Source organism: Dysidea avara, chromosome 6 (assembly GCF_963678975.1).
Source record: "Dysidea avara chromosome 6, odDysAvar1.4, whole genome shotgun sequence".
Lineage (NCBI taxonomy): Eukaryota > Metazoa > Porifera > Demospongiae > Dictyoceratida > Dysideidae > Dysidea > Dysidea avara.
The window spans coordinates 11,722,127-11,741,712 of NC_089277.1; the positions used below are offsets into that span (position 1 = coordinate 11,722,127).

The 19,586-nt window shown below is 37.5% G+C and overlaps 1 protein-coding gene across 1 annotated transcript; it reads right to left on the bottom strand.

Moving 5' to 3' along the window:
* Positions 1 to 1,668: 1,668 nt before the first annotated feature.
* On the bottom strand, positions 1,669 to 19,214 carry LOC136259238 (cadherin-23-like). Its single transcript, XM_066052726.1, has 5 exons — positions 19,043 to 19,214; positions 17,447 to 17,678; positions 10,446 to 15,238; positions 3,193 to 10,375; positions 1,669 to 1,867 (listed from the first exon to the last, which is right to left on the bottom strand). The coding sequence occupies exons 1-5, from the start codon at positions 19,212 to 19,214 to the stop codon at positions 1,762 to 1,764; spliced, it is 12,486 nt and encodes a 4,161-aa protein (XP_065908798.1). The 3' UTR covers positions 1,669 to 1,761.
* Positions 19,215 to 19,586: the final 372 nt, after the last annotated feature.

Here is a 19,586-nt window from a genome sequence, read left to right on the forward strand (position 1 = left end):
ATGCATGCTAGCACAGGGGCGTACACAGGAATTTTGAAAAGGGATTTCTACTACAGCTAAGTGACTGTTATATTAGAGTAGTTTATATTGCCTGACTGCTTTATTAGAGTATCTCTATCTTTTCACCAAAATCATAATTCAGAACAATGTTATAAGTGTTGCTATCATGTGAGAAGCTATTATAAAAGTTTAAAATGTGTTGTTCCATGCCAGATTCCAGATTCTGGAAACCCGAAGTTTCAAGTTCTTAATATTTCAAGTACTGTGTAAAATCCAAAGGGGTTTCCTGAAACCCCTGGAAACCCCCCTCCGAACGCCCCTGTAGCACACTTGAAGCTGCTGCAAACATGCCAAGAACAGTCTGGGAATAAATAGGGCAGCCCAAGATATTGCTAAGTGCTAAATGCACCTGCATTTTTCATAATGAGAAAGATAGCTGCTGTATTTCTATTGCTATAACCAGTACTTGTGATATCAAGCAGCCTGACTGCACCATGCCCTGGGTGACCAAAATGTGAAATAATGTATTTATACCATATGAACAATTCCAAATAGCACTTCTTCTGCCACGAGTATATAGAGATTGTGTGATCACTGTTTGCACATGCAACAATGTTGAGTATTAACAATTGTGGGTTCCAGTTCTATTAACTGGGATTTAATACCAACTATACCTGAGGTTTCCTTGTCTGTTAACCTTATTTACAGTAAGTTGTGTGCAAACAACACATTGAGCCAAATTTATTTCCACAACTGAGCTTAAAATGTGCTACAGAGGTGACCTTTATTTAGAGGGTCTTACAAGTAAGGTTGCATGCACCAAAGTATTTAGCTGGCTATAACAGAAAACAGACATTCACAATGTTTTTGCAAACTAAGTTACAAGCAGATGGAATTTCACTTAAAGGACAAAAATTACATATCCTCAGGGAATACTGCACATTGCTACCAGGTATTGCTATGTATATAGAGAGCAGTCAGACAGTATTGTAATATTCTCACTGAATTCTCTAATTAGCTAAGTGTGCAGTCACAAACTGCTATTACATAATATTATGTAATCAGGTAGTGTTTAATAGTATTTTCTGTTCATTATTGCTCCTGTATGGTTAGGTATAATGTATTATATCAGTGGCGGATCTAGGATTTTAAAAAGGGGGTTTCTGAAAATTGGTGAAGCTGAAAAATAAGGCGCTTGAGGACATTTGTCTTGAGATTTTAGAATCTCTGAAATTGGATTAGGCTATGATATTAGTTAATTTTTATTAGTTTAACCACAAAGGTAAGGTGAATACAAAAGGCAATAAGTCCATAGGGGTACCACCTACAAGTTAACAATTACAATGTTTTAAGCTGTATTAAAACTAAAGCAGGCAAAATTTGTGACTATAGCTTTGAGTGTTCTATTAGAGTAGTTACTTGACTGCTCTATTAGAGTAGTGAACATTTGAAAAAAGTAAATTTTATGTCCAAATTAACAGTCCCTGTTCTTCCAGGCCAGGTCAGGAATCATTTTAGACAACATATAAATACTCAAACAATTCATTTACCTATCATTTCCCCTTCTCTTGCTACAACCTGTATTTGTAATATTCATACTCTTATCCTAGTTTATAATGTAATTATTTTTAATTATTTTACTACTAGCACAAGTTGCTAGGAGGATTACGTTATGGCAATTCTAAATTATGCATCACAATAAACATGGAACATGTAAAATATAAAGAAAAATGTGCTGTACTATATATTATGGTGTTTTAGTTAGGCTGGCTGGAATTTTATTAATTCAATATCTTGGTCATCAGAGTGGCTTTTATTGTACATTTCTTGAGGATTCTCTTGAGGATGAACCCGCTTCATCTGTGATCTGTGAGCAAATAGAAAGTTCTTTGAATCTTGTATTACATTATTACCAATGAGCAAATGTTTACATACAATAGACAATTTGTACAACTATAAAAAAATGCATGTTTAAAATAATCCTTTGCAGATGGAAAAAGACAGGTAAAAAGGAGCATCAAAGCTGCTGGCCTATGGCCTGTTTTGGAGTGATATTTAATCAAGTTGTAAAATGAGTATGGACCCCAAAAAGTCATGGTGAAAAAAGATGTGAAATCTAAGTTGGCAGCCAAGAAATGGTTGTGATGGTAGGTAGCTAAATGGCAAAAAATTTAATAATAACAATTCAGGTGAATTTGTTGCTGAGTCCCAGTAAAACTTGGAGGAGGCAGTATAAATTCACCAGAATTGCTATTATTAATTTAAACTTTTGCCATTCACCTACCATCACAGCCATTTCTTAGCCACCAACTTGGATTTTACATCTTTTTCACCAGGCTTTTTGTGGGCCACACCCTTTTTACAGTTGGCTGTTTTTGATTAGATTTGCAATATCATGAAATGCACATTTACTCAATCTTTCAATTTTTGTTTATACAAGGTAACTTTGATGGCAGGAGGATTTAAGGCTTAAGAGAATTAATTTGTTAACTATAATATATACTGTACCATTTGCATTGATTGCATTTTGAGTGTGAAAGGTGTAAATTGCGTGTGATCTATAGTCCAGGAAAACTGGTCTTATTGCCTATTGAAAAATACCAAGAGGGGTTTTCAAGTATTCAGTGTATTGTAGCTCTCCAATGGATGATGCTATGTGTACCAAATTTCCACATGTTTTACACCAAAAGCATCCACTTTACAAGTAGCCAACAGCTAGACAATTTATAGATGGTTTTTGCTTTGATGTTGACTGTACCAGGCAAACTCCAGAAGGGGTGAGTGGTGGGAGCAAGAGGCTGTTAAAAATGGAAGGTGTACAGATGATTAGGCCAAGCTGTAGGCCATTGAGGTCTCAAAACTGGCTAAAATGAAAGGACATTTACAGCACAGGTATTTATTTATTCAATGCCATGGAACTGTACATGCAACTATCACCAGGGCCACTGTGCTTGAGCCCCAAACTGCTCATACAGATCACCACTATATATGCTTGGGAAAAGCAGTCAGCAAACAAAGCATCTAGCCGATTGTGATTGTAAATTTGATAGATGATTCTTGTAGCCTTGTGTTCTTGTTGAAAAATCAAATCAACTATCATAAGTGATAAGACCAGTTTTCCCAGACCCAGTGGCATATATAGCTGTACATTACTGATTATATATACAGTAACTTATTATTGCAAGCACTTACCGATTATAACATTTCCAAACCATAGTTGCTGTAATCAGTAACAGAGGCAAAATAACAACTAAGTTAGCAGTACCAATAGCAATCAAAGCAATGGCCCAATCAGGTGTGTCATCATCATCTGGTGGTGCTGGACTAGTTGATGGTGTTGATTCAGTTAATAATGTTGAAGTGGGTGTTGACATAGTTGATGAGGCTGACATGGGTGTTGATGCAGCTGATGGTGCTGATCCATTTGTTAATGTTGAAGTGGGTGTTGACATAGTTGATGGGGGCATTGGTGCAGCTGATGGTGTTGATTCAGTTGATGGTGCTGACATAAATGTTGACGTAGGAAATGGTGGTGAAGTAATTGGTGATATTGCTGACTGTGTAAAGACTCTAGTGTTTGCTTCAGTACTTTCAAACACACCAGAGAGTGTAGATACTGGTCTGCTATCATTTATATTGATTATGTTTATTTCTAAGTATGTTGTGTTACTTAAAGGTGGAGTGCCGCCATCTAGCACAGTTATAGTCAAATTAAAGGAACTTCTAGCTTCTCTATCAAGATGTCTGTGAAGGTTCACTCCCCCATTAGAATTGATTGCAAAATAGGGATTGGTATCATCACCACTAACAATGTGATATGTGAGTTGGTTGAATGGTGCTGTGGCATCACGATCAGTTGCTCTGACATAAATAAATGGCGCTGTGTTCACTGGGTTACCACTGTGATCTGTTTCAGGGAGATTTATTTCATACCGGGCTTGTTCAAAGATTGGTGAATTGTCATTGATGTCAGTAATGATAACCCGCATTGTTGCAGTTGCAGTTCTGCGAGAAGGAATGTGAGGCCCCTGATCAATTGCATGTAGGACAAGTCGTACTTCATCATATACTTCTCTGTCTAGACTCATAGCTAGTGTAACAAGCCCACCACTTGGGTCAATCATAAACAACTCCTCTGTAGCTGTAGATGATGCAATTCTAAATTGTATGTTTCCTGAGGGTCGGCTCAATGAACTATCTTGATCAGTAGCAACAATACGGTTTTCTATAACCCTGTTTAGAGGAAAGTCTTCGCTGTATGTTGATGAATAAATTGAAGTTCCAAACACAGGGTCATAATCATTGTAACACTGTTCACTTGGAAATGAGTTATTTAGTGCTCTTAGTGGATTAAACCCATTAGGAATAGAGATGTCTATTGAGCCAACTGTAATGGTAATGCTAATGTAAGTGTATGGTGGTACATTGTCTCCGATCAACAAAATGTCACGTTGTTGCTGAGTGGATGAAGTAGATATTGTTCCAATAGCTATTGAAAATCCAAGGTTGGTCTGGGCAATATTATTTGGCATTGTTTTAATTCCAAAGGCACCATTTCCAAGATTACGTGGAGTCCACCATCCACCATAAGTATCACCAGGTATTGGAAGAGTGGGTGTAGTAACACTACCATCAACTAACATGGTGTTGCTGAATTGTGTATCAAAGTCTGCATTGTCACTGATTAACATAAAGTAAACATCAGTTGTTGAATCATTTGCTGGACAGTTATACCTGTCCACTAATGTTATATTTAGTGTCATTATGCAGTCAGAGCCAGCTTCATCAATCGGGGTGAGGTCTAGTGAGGATATAAATCTGAGCAGGCCAAAATGTGCTCTGGACAAAAACTCTACATCTGAGGCTGTTACAAGTCCATCTTTGTTAGCATCCATGGCTTCCAACTGTTCAGCAGTAGGTGAAATGCTTGACTGAATAGTGGCATAAAACTGAGTGTACATAATATCACAAAGATTAAACACGTTATCACCATTGACATCACTGCTGTGTGGAATGCTACAGTATACTGGTGGATTTAAGTCTGGTATTAAAGTTTCAGCATTGTTTGAGAAAGCTAATTTTCCAGCAATGGATTTTCTAGGGGTACTACTACCAATTGTAATTGAATTTAGGCCAATTTCAGTTAAAGTTATAATTCTTGAATCAAAGAAAGCATTATTCTCATCACCTGTGACAGTAAATTCAAGTGTTGCTATGTGCATCCGTCTTGTTCCTTTAATGGGGCTAGTCGACACTCCTCCAAACACTACCTTGTTGCTAAAATCTTCTGAAGTACTGAACAGCGTTCCATTGGGCCAGTCTGCACCTACTATTACATCTCCAGTAAACTGTATCACATCATCATTATAAACTATTTCAATCTCCATTGCTCCAATTGTTCTGTCCTCACTGTTCAAGTAAATAGGTACAGATAGTGTTGTACCTGGTGCATTGATTGGAAATCCATTTTCACTTCCAATATCAATATCTCCTACTGCTGGGTCTAAATTGACTTGCAGTGACATATGATTTTCAATATCAGCTGCTTGGATAACAATGTCGACCAAATCTTCTCTAGGAGAATTGTCTACTGGAACCATTACACCAGATTGGTTAATGGTAATTGAGGAAGTATCAGAACTTGTAAAATTCAGCAATCCATGATAGATTGGTCTCCCAGTTGCATCCAGTAAACGCAGAGTTGAGTTATCTTCGAATTCCACTTCTATGTTTGTGAAAGCAGTATAAGAGCTACCTGCTATTCCTCTCAGTGTGTTATCCATTAATGTAGTTTCAACTGCGACAAATCTCTGTACTGGCACTATCCTTTCAGAAATACTAAATGTTAATGAAGTCATTGTTATCCCTGATATCCGCACAGTGACAGTAGCATCACCAGAATCACCAGGAGTTACAATGTTACCATCAACTTGTAAAACTCTAAAGTTTGAACTTGCAAAACTAGTATTTTCATTATTGGTGATGTCCCTGACTTCTCCATTGCTAAGCAATGCATTCACTGTCAAAATTGCTTGTTGGAAGTAGACAGCATTGGGTAGTCCAAAGGCTTGTCTGCTCCTTGCATCAACACTATCTGATCCAGAATATGAAGGGTATGGCCTTGCAAATACTTGAATTTCTTCTACTCTTACAACTTCTACTTCTATTGTGTTACTACTAAGAGACATGGTGGTGTCACTGCCAGTAGGTACAAAATCATATGATGCATTGATAGTGTCTGACCCATTAAGACCTGACGTTGATAAGACACCATCCCTTAGTGATAAGATGTTTTCATCAGAAATGGTATAATTCACAGCAGTGTCTACTGTAACATCTGTAATTATCCCATCGTCATGGTGTAGATAAGTTTTAAGGTTAATACTGGAAGGAATACCAATTCTGACTGCAATGTTACCAACTCCTAGAGTAATGGGACCAGATGGAGTCAGTGAAATGTTAGTTGGTGTTACCAAGCTGATGTTTATATATTCAGAGCCAGTTTGTACCATCATTGAATGACAATCACTGTTCCATGCACCATCCAGTAGCAAGCAACTTCCACTCCCTTGAATGAACAAAGTGTCCATATCTACTACTTCAAACACTGAATTGTTAATAGAGCTTAGAACAAGTCCCAATTGAGGTGTGATTGTTTGATGACAACCATCAGTAAACACTGCTTCTACTAGCACTTCTACTCTAGCACCATGATAGTTGGCATTATACAGGGTCTTAAGTTCTACAGGTTCTACATAATTTACTCCAGTTGTAGCACTGGTAGTTTCTGGTTCAATTCCAGTGCTTAGTGAAAACATCAACTCATCAACTTGCACAGGAGTATTAGTCACAGTTATACTTCCTTCAGGAACACTGTACCTTGATGGTAAGACAACTCTCACACTAGCAACACCAGCTGAAGATGGTACTACTTTCCACTCTTGTTCATTAACTGATGAAATGGTAATACTACCAGAAGCAAAAATGTAGTTTCTAACAAGTGGTGTTATAATAGCATCTTGACGAATATTACCAGCTGCAAAAGTACTCTGAACATGAAACAGAGTTTCCTGATAGACTGTAGCCCCACATGAACCTCTTATACCATACATATCAATTGCATTGAGTATAGTGTCAGTAAAGTATATCTCTACCATCAGTGGGTACCATACAAGCAGCAACAAATCTGATTGAATGTTGTCTAGGTAGACTGTGACTCTAGCCGGATTTCCACCACTAGACTCACTCCCATCAAAAAATATTTCTGAGCAGTCAGACATCACTTTTACACTAGATGAAGTTGCATTACAGTACAGTCCTGTCAACTGATAGCTAACCCGTCCAGAGCTATATAAACCAACAACTGTTACTGAAGATCTGATTACTACATTGTCCAGTACAGCAGTATTGAGAATACTTGAGTTAGCAGCATAAGGGAACATTTCAAGCAGTAAATTAGCAGCAACTCGAATATATCCTTCAGTCATTGAGCATGTAGTAACACTGCCACCTGCATGTATAGCTAGCTGATTAGCTAGTATTCTGTGACTATATATGTCAGTCATGTAGTCAACTACACAGTTGAATGGCAGAACACCTGACTGAGGTATTGTTGTATCTGCATCAACTCGAACTGTAACTTGGAAGAGCTGATGAAATCCTGACTCAGTTGGTAAAATACCAGATGAGTGGCCTAAAATGTTTAGTTCTTGGCCATATGATGCCGTCTGCATGGTGAGTTCTCCCTTACTACAAACTGATTCAGTTGCAAGACCCTCTCCCACACTACAACGGAGGAGGAATGCTCTTATTGGTGATGTAGAGTGTGCATAGACATCAATGTTAAATGAAGTGTTGGTGAACTGTACAGATGATGGAAGTATGATTAACACTTGGTTAGTAATGGATGATAAACAATCCATTGGTCTAGCACTAGCACTAACAGAACCCAGTTGAGATTTTATACCTGAACCAATTCCATAAAATACATCGATAGTGGTATCAGTGTTAAACCAGCTACCAGGAACAGTAACAATTACAGAACAGGTACTGTGTGGTGGCATCGTTGTGCATGAGGCAGTTGTGTTGTCTCCGGTTTCAATACTAATTAACTGGACCTCAATCACAGTGGGTGCAACTAGTACAGTGTCATAACTATCACTCATTACCTGAACAAACACTATAACCTCAGGACGGTCGTATGCCACACTCCTTGTAACCAGTACAGGCTTGGTTACTGTTCCTGGTGCCCATACAACATTTATAAGGGATTGCTCACTAAATGGACCCAGTGAAAATGAAACAGTTGGTGGGCTATCAGCAGATCCTCCATTGTAAAGCCATATTTCCTGTTGATAGCCTCGCCCAGTTGTACGTCTTAGTGGTGGAACAACCAAACCTGGGCCATCCACAGTAATCCTTATTGGTAATAATTGTCCTACCAGAATTATTACTCTAGCAGTGCTTGACAATGCACTTTCAGCATGATGACCTACATCTGTAACACTCAAAGTAAAATCAAAGGTGGCTTCATCATCTCCAAGTTCTCTTGCAAGAGTGATCTGTCCTGTAGTACTATTAATGGCAAACGCTTCACTTCCATTACCTTGGATGTTATACACAAATCCATCATTACAATGATCATCATCAGTTGCTTGAAGAGACCCAACTGCTATTGCTCCAATTTGAGCACTTCCTTTTACCCTTCCTATGAAAGTTGACCTCACAAATTGTGGTACAAAAACATTTCCCACTGTAACTGTGATTCTAAGAGTTGTAGTGGAAGACTGTGACACATTACCCAAGTCTCTAGCTGTAACGGTATAAATGTATTCCTGTGAAATCGAATCAGCAGTGAAGCACAGTGGCCTGTTACCATGATTTCCAATTGCTACAATGCCTGTGATTCTGTCAATCTCAAATCTGTTATGTTGTGTTGTAAACAGATTATTTGGTGACAGCTGCTCAAATTCTATTTGCTCATTTAAGCCTTCATCTAAATCATATGCACTAATTTCCAAAATTTGCATACCAGAGCCAAACGTTTCATTGATTGTCACAGAGTAAGACGGTACAGTAAATATTGGGTCATTATCATTTATATCAATAACGTTGATAATGATCTGCCTTTCAGTATAAAATTCAGCGGTGTCATTTACTCTCACAGTAAATGTGATGACTCGGTCTGTTTCACGGTCTATTGAGACATTTGTTGTAAATATTTCACCTGTTGTATTGTTAATATAGAAGAATTCGAATGATTCATCTGGTATGGAGTATGTTAGAACTTCATTTGTGTCCTGATCTTCTGCAATAATTTGTAGCACAAATGTATTTGCTGCAGAGTGCTCAACAACAGTAGCAGCATAGGTACCATCAGCTATGAACTGTGGAACATTGTCATTGACATCAATGATTGTCACAAATACTTCAGCTGTTCCATTACGTGGCTCATCACCCATATCCACAGCCAGTACTGATAGAGCATAGTTCATTCTTTCCTCAAAGTTAATTGGTGGCACTGTTGATATGATGCCAGTTTCATTGTCTATAATAAACTTACCAAAATTATCACTGATGATGCTGTATGTAAGTTCTGTATTTGATGTAGGGTCTAAATCTGTAGCTACAACTCTGACTATGTCACGACTGATGGTTAAATGTTCAATAACACTTGGAGTATATGTCTCTTGTGTGAAAATGGGATTATTATCATTGACATCTGTTAGAATTATGGTCAGCGTGGATGTTTCACTGAGTTGTGTGTCATTTAAATCTACATCACCAGATATGTTAGAAATCATTCCAGCACTATCAGTGGCTAGTATTTGAAGGATATATGTCCGATTGCCTTCATCAAAATCAAACCGATAATTACCACTGACAAATACTCTACCAGTTGAGTTGTCAATAGTGAATTTACCATCTCCATCATCCAAAAGGTTATACACAATTCTTCCATTCACACCAATATCATTATCTGTAGCCAATACCTGGTACACAAAGTATCCATTCATAGCATTTTCTGATAATTCCATGTTAGTTGGAAGGTTGGTAAATTGTGGTCTCAAATCATTGGTATCTAAAACTTCTACACAGAAGTTTACAAAAGTTTGGTGCATTGAATCTCCAGCAGACACGCGGAGTATATAGACTCTTTGTTCAGTATCAAAGTCAATCTGATTTGTAAGCCTAAGCTGGCCATTCATGAATCCCATACTAAACTTTCCATAATCAGTCTGATTCTCTGCATTCTCCACAAGGGTATAAAAGATAGTGTTAAAAGCTTGCAATTCATCAGCATCAGTTGCAAGTACGCTTCCAATTACACTATTGGCCCGAGTGTTTTCTCGAATTCTCACAGAATATGCCGACCCTGTAAATCTAGCTGGTGAATCGTTTACATCACTAAATGTAAATGTGATCTGTTGATAGAGGAGGGATACCCCTATCTGTGGCAGTCACTGTAAATGTTGTGGTCTCTCCACCAGGAGCATCCCTATCTATCATAGCACCAACAGCTACAGTGATCACACCTGTGCTTGAATTTATCTCAAAGTTTGTAGTGTCATTAATTGTGTATTCAACATCATTAGGATTAAGAACATTGTCGGAATCTTGAGCTGTCACAGTAAATACTACTGTACCAGGAGTCACGTTCTCAGCAAATGAAGCAGTACTGTCTCCTATAAACATTGGCGAATGTTCATTGACATTGTCAACATTTACTTGGAATAATGCTGTAACAGAATACACAGGAGTACCACCATCTCTGGCTTGTATTACCAACAAACACTGGGAACCATTGTTAAAATTATCAGCATCAAGTTGCAACACATTTGCAACTATACCAGAGGCAGGTTCAATGTTATATATGGAGTCACAAATTACTGGAATACTGTCAGTTATAGTATAAATCAGTCTTGAATTTTCACCGGAGTCTCTGTCACTGGCAGATGCTGTGAATATAGTACTGTAGATATCAACATCTTCACGAACTCTTATTGTATACAGTGATCTGTTAAACATTGGAATGTTGTCATTTTCATCAACCACACTTACATTAACCATCACAGTGGCTGAGTTTACTCCATCTCCTCTATCCATAGCTTCAACTTCAAACAAGTAATAGGGATCAATTTCATAATCTAGTGACTTATTGACTACGATATCACCTGTGTCTTGGTTGATGATGAATGGCAATGTATCATTGTCAGTATCTGAAATGGAGTACACTACTTCTCCAAACAAGCCACTGTCTGTATCATCAGCCATTACTCTTCCTGCAATGTGGAGTCTTTGAACACCTTCCAACACATCAAAGTTGTACATGGCCATATCAAACACTGGGAGATTATCATTCTCATCCATAATGTTTACAATCACATTAGCTTCACCATACATACCACCTCCATCAGTAGCCCGCACTTTTAAAGTGTATGTAGGAGTCATTTCATAGTCCAGTGATTGATTCAATGTTATATTTCCAGTATCTTCACAAATAATGAATGTGTTCTGCACAGTTACAATTGAGTACTCCACTGTACCAAAATCTCCCAAATCACCATCAATTGCTCTAACAGTGATAATTTGATCATCAGTAGAAGCTGATTCTGAAATGCTGGTAGTGTAAGTATGCTGCGTAAATACTGGTACATGATTGTTGACATCGGTGATGGTTATGGTAACCATAGCTTGACTGGACAACATTCCATCAGTTACACTGACAGCCAAAGTGTATGTTTGAGCAGCTGTTGCATTTAGGGGGCTAAATAAAGTAATAACACCAGTGGTTGGGTTTATTTCAAATTTACTACGGTCAGGTACTCCACTGTCTATGGCAAACTGCAGCATTCCCCTACTAACCATATCAACATCATAGGCTGCTATTTCATCAGTGATCACAGAGTTAATAGCAGCATTTTCTGATGCTATAACTGTATAAGAAGTCTGATTAAACCTTGGTGCATTGTCATTTACATCAATCACTTGAACACTCACATTTGTAGCATGAGAAAGTGTTGGAAAGTTGGGATCTGAGGCTTCAACCATTATCCCAACATTCCTTTCTTCTTCGAAGTTAAATGATATATTGATTGATAGCACACCTGTAGTTTCATCCACCTTAAGGTGTGAGCCATCCCCACTACCTGTAGTGCCATCAACACTTGGAATACTGTACACTATAGTTGTATAATTTCTATAAGTATCTGGATCAGTTGCAACTAGTGTATAAGTAAAGTCTTCATCATTTTCTCTGATCATAAGATCGTATGTGTCTTGTGTAAATGCAGGAGGCTCATTGATATCAATGACACGTATATTTGCTGTAACCATTCCTGTACGAGGAGTAGTACCCATATCATGTGCTCCAATGTGCAATGTATACATGCTGTTTTGAGATATGCTTGGTAGCATTTCAACATTTACCTCAAGTTCACCTGATGTTGGGTCAAGGTAAAAGAAATTTCCAGGAGGTGTTACCTCAGAGATAAAGTACTGAACTTCACCATTATCACCTGAGTCAACATCAGTAGCATCTACGATTACAATTAAAGTACCATTAGGGGAATACTCATCTACAGTTACACCATAAGAATCCCAAAAAAATTGTGGTACATTGTCATTAACATCCATAACAACTACAGTGACTGTGGCCATACTGCTCATTGCGGGTGATCCACCATCTGTAGCAGTTACAGTAAATGTAATTGTTGGATTTGTTTCAAAGTTTACGGTCATTGAAGTGGTGATTTCTCCACTAAAACGATCAATATTAAAGAAGGTCTCACCATCACCTGATAATGTTAATACTATAGCAGCATTGGTACCAGCATCAGCATCTGATGCACTGACAGTTCCTGTGCTGAAGTTAGGACCACTTTCATTCACATTAAAAGTGTAACTGGCTGGTGAAAATATTGGAGCATTATCATTGTCATCTAACACCGTAACAGTGACCTGAACAGTACCAGAAGTTACAAAACCATTTGAACTTGCAGCAATGGTTAAATTATATGCAGCTACCTGTTCCCTATCTAAGGTTTCTATTAGACTTAGTATACCACTGGTTGTTCCCAACTGAAATTTTCCATCATCATTACCACTGTCAATCCGGTATGTTATAACTGATTGGACCGCATCTCTATCAGTGGCACTTACATGATTGATTTCTACTCCTCTACCAAGATTTTCATTTGCTTCAAAGGAGTACATGACTTGGGTGAATACAGGAATATGATCATCAGCATTAACAATATTTACAGTTACTGTAACTATATCCGATCTCATTGACTGAAGATTGGTGTCTACAGCTATCACTTGGAATTGTATCTGCATTGTTTCTTCAAAGTCTAGTTGGCCATTTACTGACACTACACCAGTCATGTTGTCTATTGCAAATGGAGATGGTGCTACCAACTGATAAATAAACTCCGCATTCTCTCCAATGTCATCATCATTTGCCGTTAATTGCAACTGTTGTTCATTGTCCATATTCATAACTGGAGTACCCACTGTGGAATTCTCTGATACTCTGCCAAAGTATTGGCCCTGAGTGAATTCAGGTGGATTATCATTGATGTCTATAAGAGTTATAGTAACCATGGTAGTTCCAGTCAGGGCTGGAGTCCCTTGGTCAATGGCTATCACCTCTAACTCATGTTGAGAATATTCCTCTCTATCAACTCTTTGTTGAATAATAATTGCACCTGTTTGTCCATTAATAGTAAAATAACCAGCTGGAACAGCTGATGCTATAGAGTATGTAAGCATTTGATTTTCACCACTGTCATTGTCTGTTGCAGAAACCATTCCAATGCTTAATGTCAGGGATGATTCCTCAACCACACTGATGTTATAAGCAGCCTGCTGAAACTCTGGTGTATTGTCATCAGCATCTAGTACAGTAACATGCACCATAGAAGTATCATTCCGACCACCAGTATCACGAACTACAATACCAAATGTATACTCCATTGTAGTCTCATAGTCTAATGGCTCAGCTAGTGATATGATGTTATTGATATCATTATCAAACTCAAAAGTTGTAAATGTACTATCCTCTAAAGAGTACTCTAAAATATATCCAACATCAGGATCATTAGCTGTGGTGCGTAGGTCAGCTGTTCCTATTGTGCCATCTACTAATACTGTTTTGATGACATCACCAACATTAGCATTCTCATAGATTGTTCCCTCAAACAAATTACTAGTAAATACTGGAGGATAATTATCTACATCTATAATAGTGGCTACACTGAAACAGGAAACATGTCTTGCAGTAGACAAGGTTGGGTCTTGATCATGTAGTGTCACACTGTATGTGAGACACCTCAATGAAGAACCACCACATATAGCACCACTCAACAAACCTGTAGGATTTCTCAAGTCAAGAGAAATATTGAGATAAATACTGCCATTATTATGAATGCTAAGGTAATTTGCATTTATTATATAATGAATATCAGGATTATGATCACTATCATTTCCTACAACATTGTAGACTATCGTACCCACTGGTGTGGTTTCATTAATTGTAAAACGCTGACAAGTTGTTGTAAAGAAAGGATCATGCTCATTCACATCAATTGGTATGACAACAACACGTGCATAGTCAGTGATAACAGTAGGATCTGCTGAAGAGTATGCTACAACACATAGTGTGATATTGGGATTGGCATGCTCTGCATCTAACATGTCTGAATCTAGTGTGATTTCACCAGTGGAAGAGTCAATTGTAAAGTTTACCTCATTTTCTGTAATAAGTGTGCTGAACTCCATAGAATTATCACAATCAATGTACTGTACAAAGCCATATTCAGCAGTGCGATTATCAGTGCTACTTGCAGATACTGTTATTACTGTTGAGCCAACAGTACTGTCTTCAGACACCACAGCTGCATACATGTTTAGTTCAAATGTTGGCCCATTCTGATTATTAATTATTTGTTGATACACAGTATTATTGACAATTTCGATTGTAAACATTGCAAAGGTACTTTGTTGTGGAATACCACTATCTTCAGCAACTATCACAATGCTGTACTGTCCCAATTGTCCAGCTAGAGACATATTTGAGATAATAGTTTGGCCTTGTACTGCAAACAGTCCACCAAAGTCATTGTCTAGTGTCAGTGTAATTTGAGAGTTTGGTGTGTTAGGCTCATCTCCGTCAGTGACATTTACCAGTAGTAACACTTGCATTGACATGACCATATCTGACACCACAACATGTTCTCTGCATGAAAAATAATAGTACATTTGTGTGAATACATAGTGTATGTGTGTACTTATTTTGGATCATGGAGGTTTGCAACTTGTCAAAAAAAATTTTACCTGTTCATAGTACCTTGGTAGTGTTTGTTAGGCATAACCAAGCACAGAAGTGCCTTCAGTACAACCTGAAACTCTTCTCATAGGCTGATACAAAATTTAAAAATATATATATTCAGTAGAAATTCCTGCTGACTGACTAACTAACTACCTGATGCTTTCAGACAAGCATAACTCAATGACAGATAAAGCTATGGACCTGATTTTTTCACTGTTAGCTGTCGTTTCATCCTGACAGTTGCCTTTTGGTATACTGCAGTATGTACATTGCATGCATCATGGAGTTACCTTTGTCCTCATTCGTGTCCCATTTACACAGTGCAAGGTGTCAATTCACTGTAGCTAAAGTGCGGTGGTTTCCCTACATTTGTACTGGAAATTGTCCATATTTACATAGTGATTGGATTAATCGTAGATAATGTTTTTCATTTGTAATGCTGTGTAACAGGTTGAACAAAGTTGAAAATGAAGCGCAATGACTACTTAACTTTTTCAGTAATTGATAGTTGGGCAATGCGTTTAGATGACAACATTAAGTATGGTGCCCTTCTTTCTTTAGAATTTTTTTTTTATTCCCGCCTCCACCCCCAGCACAAAAGCATGTGTGCTGGACACAATCTTTCTTTTGAAATTGGTTCACCAGTCATAATTATGATACAAAAAGTAAACAGACAAGTAGAAAGAAAAATTTTAAGTTTGATTATGGATCTTAGCCTATAAAGTAGTGAAATTAGGGAGGTTACCTAGCTACTGTATACCTGCAGATGTACTAGTGGAATTTAGTTGCTACACAAGACTGAATTGGTATTAAATGTCCACTAGTATATCTGCTGGTGTAGCTAGGTGACCTTCCTTGTTTCACTACATTTTATGTCTATGATACCTAATCAAACTTAAATTATAACTACTACTTGATGTACAGTAGGTACCACAAAGGAGAATGCGTGGCCCACAAAATAACATCCCCAAAGAACCAGCCTCAATTTTCCCTGAGGCAGTATTAGTAGGTAAAACTAAGCCCAAATAAGCTTTCAGATTGATCCGAAATGCATTCAACAAGTTGCTACGGAATAAAAAAAATTTAATGAAATTTTCTACTGACTGACTCAGTAACTGACTGATGCCTTCAGACAAGCGTAACTCAATAATGGCTACAGCTATGGGCTTGATTTGTTCACTGTTTGACATCACTGCAGCCCGAGAGGTACCTTTTGGCATACCACAGTATGTACAATGCATTCTTCATGGACTTACCAGTGTCCTCATTTGTGTCCCATTCATCTTTGCTGACAGCAAAAGGTGTCAATTTGGAGGTAGCATGTGATGGCTTCCCTTCGAAACGGAAACTGTCTGTATTCTTCATAGTGGCTATTTTGATTGCAGAGTGCTTTTCAAACAGTTCTTGATTTGTACTACTGTGTAACAGGATGAATATAGCTGACAACGAAGCATAATGAATACTTCACTTTTCAGACAAAAATTGATATAACTGGGGCAGGTGGTGCCATTGATATAACTGGGGCACATGGTGCCATTTCTTTCTTTTGGTATGCATGGACTGCAGGGGTGCTTTTCGAACAGTTCTGGATTCATAATGCTGTGTAACAGGTTGAACACAGATGACAATGAAGTTTAATGGATACTTCACTTTTCAGATGAAAATTGATATTGCGTCACCGTTTTAGATGTGGTATGCGTGGGTTCACCAGTTATAATAATTATTTACAAAAAAGTTACAGGGTAACAAACAAGTGCACAAATAAGTTTTTCAACTAGGGTAGGGACCATAGCACATCAATAAAAAGTACTGAAACAATCTGGAGTAGCACACGATATTAAATCACAGTAAAACAATATGAAGTGGCATATCCCTACTTTACATTTTCATTATGGTATCTTGAGCATGCACAGTAGGGATATAACACTTCTTATTGCTTTTTTTATGATTTAATATCATGGACTACTCCAGCTTGTTTCAGTACATTTTATTGATGTGCTATGGTCCCTACTCTAGTTGAAAAATTCCAAATTTTTTGTGTATTCTTGTATATATGTTCTATAAACAGCAAATTGCTCAGTTTTCTTATAGGAGTAGCTATATGCATACACTTACCTATCATTATGAACTACTGGGCTTAGATCATTATAATCCATCAGGTTGATTGTGACCATAGCAGTAGAGGTGAGGTTATTATCATTAGCATCTGTTGCAGTCACTACAAGTTCGTAAGACCTTATTGTATCAAAGTCAACTCTGTCAGCATTCACTACTATTAGAGTGCTAGTACCCGTTGAGAAACCAAATATTGCTGCAAAGGTAGCAAGAGATAATACTGGTGTTGTTCCTGCAAAAGACATTTCACTGAATGTGGCACTGAATGCAATAGTATGGTGACACCCAAGGGTGTAATGCAAAGAGTGCTTTAGTTGTGCCCCAATGTAATCACAACAACATGGGTGTCCTTATAACAGTCCATGAGTGAGCACACTACACTCCATGGCACCATGTGTATAAAATGTGCAAGTTGCATAAAGTGTAGAAAGACAAGCAAGCAAGTGTTATAGTAATGCTGTACTAAACAGGTTGCATGTACAGTATTTCCTAAATAAGCCATTAATGATCAAAAGGGGATGAAAGGGCTTAACTGAATGGAAACTTCTGTTTTGGGTGTAATAAATCCCATTATATTCCACCTTATTTAGTAATGCTTTTGGCACAAATATATATCAAGTACATGCTCAAAATCTAGACCAATTCAATGACTATGCATGCAGTGATGTAGTGAGAACACTTAAGTGAGATCTATAGAATTCATAAATCCTCAAACACTTGCTGCACTTGTTTACTACAGCCTGCTATCTTGCAAGGAATAGTGGGGCAATAATCAGTGCTGCCCTTGTATCTGGAACCTCTAAAATTCAATATGGAGTCTATGGAATTTAAAAGTCCTCAGGACTGCTGTAGCACTCTCGCTACATGTGCTTGTGCGGTAACAACAGTCTTGAGTCTTTGAGCATAAAATTTCATAGACTCCACATTGTGCCTGTATACATAGCTATTAGTTATTAATATCTATAACACTCCACCGAGGTGTCACACAACACCCTCACATGACTTGTTCAATAATTAATTTAAAGTAATCTGTTGTAGTTGTTACTATGACACCAGTAGAGAAACCTATTTATAACATGAAATTTTGATGAAAGAAAAATTGATGAATCCTCGCTTCATCGGCACTGACAAATTAAAATCATAAATTCATAGGCCTTTTGCTAGTTGAGGTTTGGCAAATTAAACATTGACCATTTGTCAAGTTCATCAACTTTTTCTTTTGTCAAAATTTCTCAGTTGCAAAAGTATCAAAGGATAGGGATGGTGATGACACTGCAATTGAAAATGTATATTATTAATGTATTTGTAGTCTAGGTTAATAAATGATGATTATTACTACTCTATGGCAAACCCTTCTACATATTTACACAATTTGACTAAGACCAAAAAATTTAGAACAAACCACATTAACTTTTTTTAGCAAAAACAATGTCCACCCTACAGTGTCATTGTGCCTAGCTACTTCAATAAAACCTGCAAAAAAATTTGTCTCACACTTTTTACTAAACATTTTTCACATATGTAAGCAACTGACAGACATGTACTACACATTATGTACATTATAATATATAACAACTAGGTTACTGGTTTAGTTACCATCGTTATCTGTAACAGTCAAAGTTCCAACTTCATATCCATTTACCACATGTTCGCTGAAGTTAAATGTATAACTGATCACGCTAAATTCTGGTGCTTCATTTCGCCCCACTGCAGTATCCAGTACAATGACAGTATATGTGATAGTATCATCATCAGCAGGTACTACCATTGTTTCTGTGACAGTGACCTATATCATCATTATTATCATTATAGCACTTTTTTCTTTACACTATTATGAAAATCAAATGAATAGTCAATTAGAGTTAAAAGTGTGTTGAGGTTGGTTGCTTGGGTGATAGGAAAGCCCAAATCCTACTTAGCTATATTGTACTAAGTGATATTGAGCTAATTACTTTGAAATTGCATTGCTTGGGTTCTCTGAAAGTTTTTTTGACTGTAAGGTGTTAAATGAGAGACTGAATGTAGAACATGATCTGAGTCCTCCATTCTTCAATCTTTGCTGATTATTGTTAGTAGCATTTACATTTCCTATACCAGATATCATTAGTTGCTGCACAGTTAGCTACTTCTGGTTTCTTAG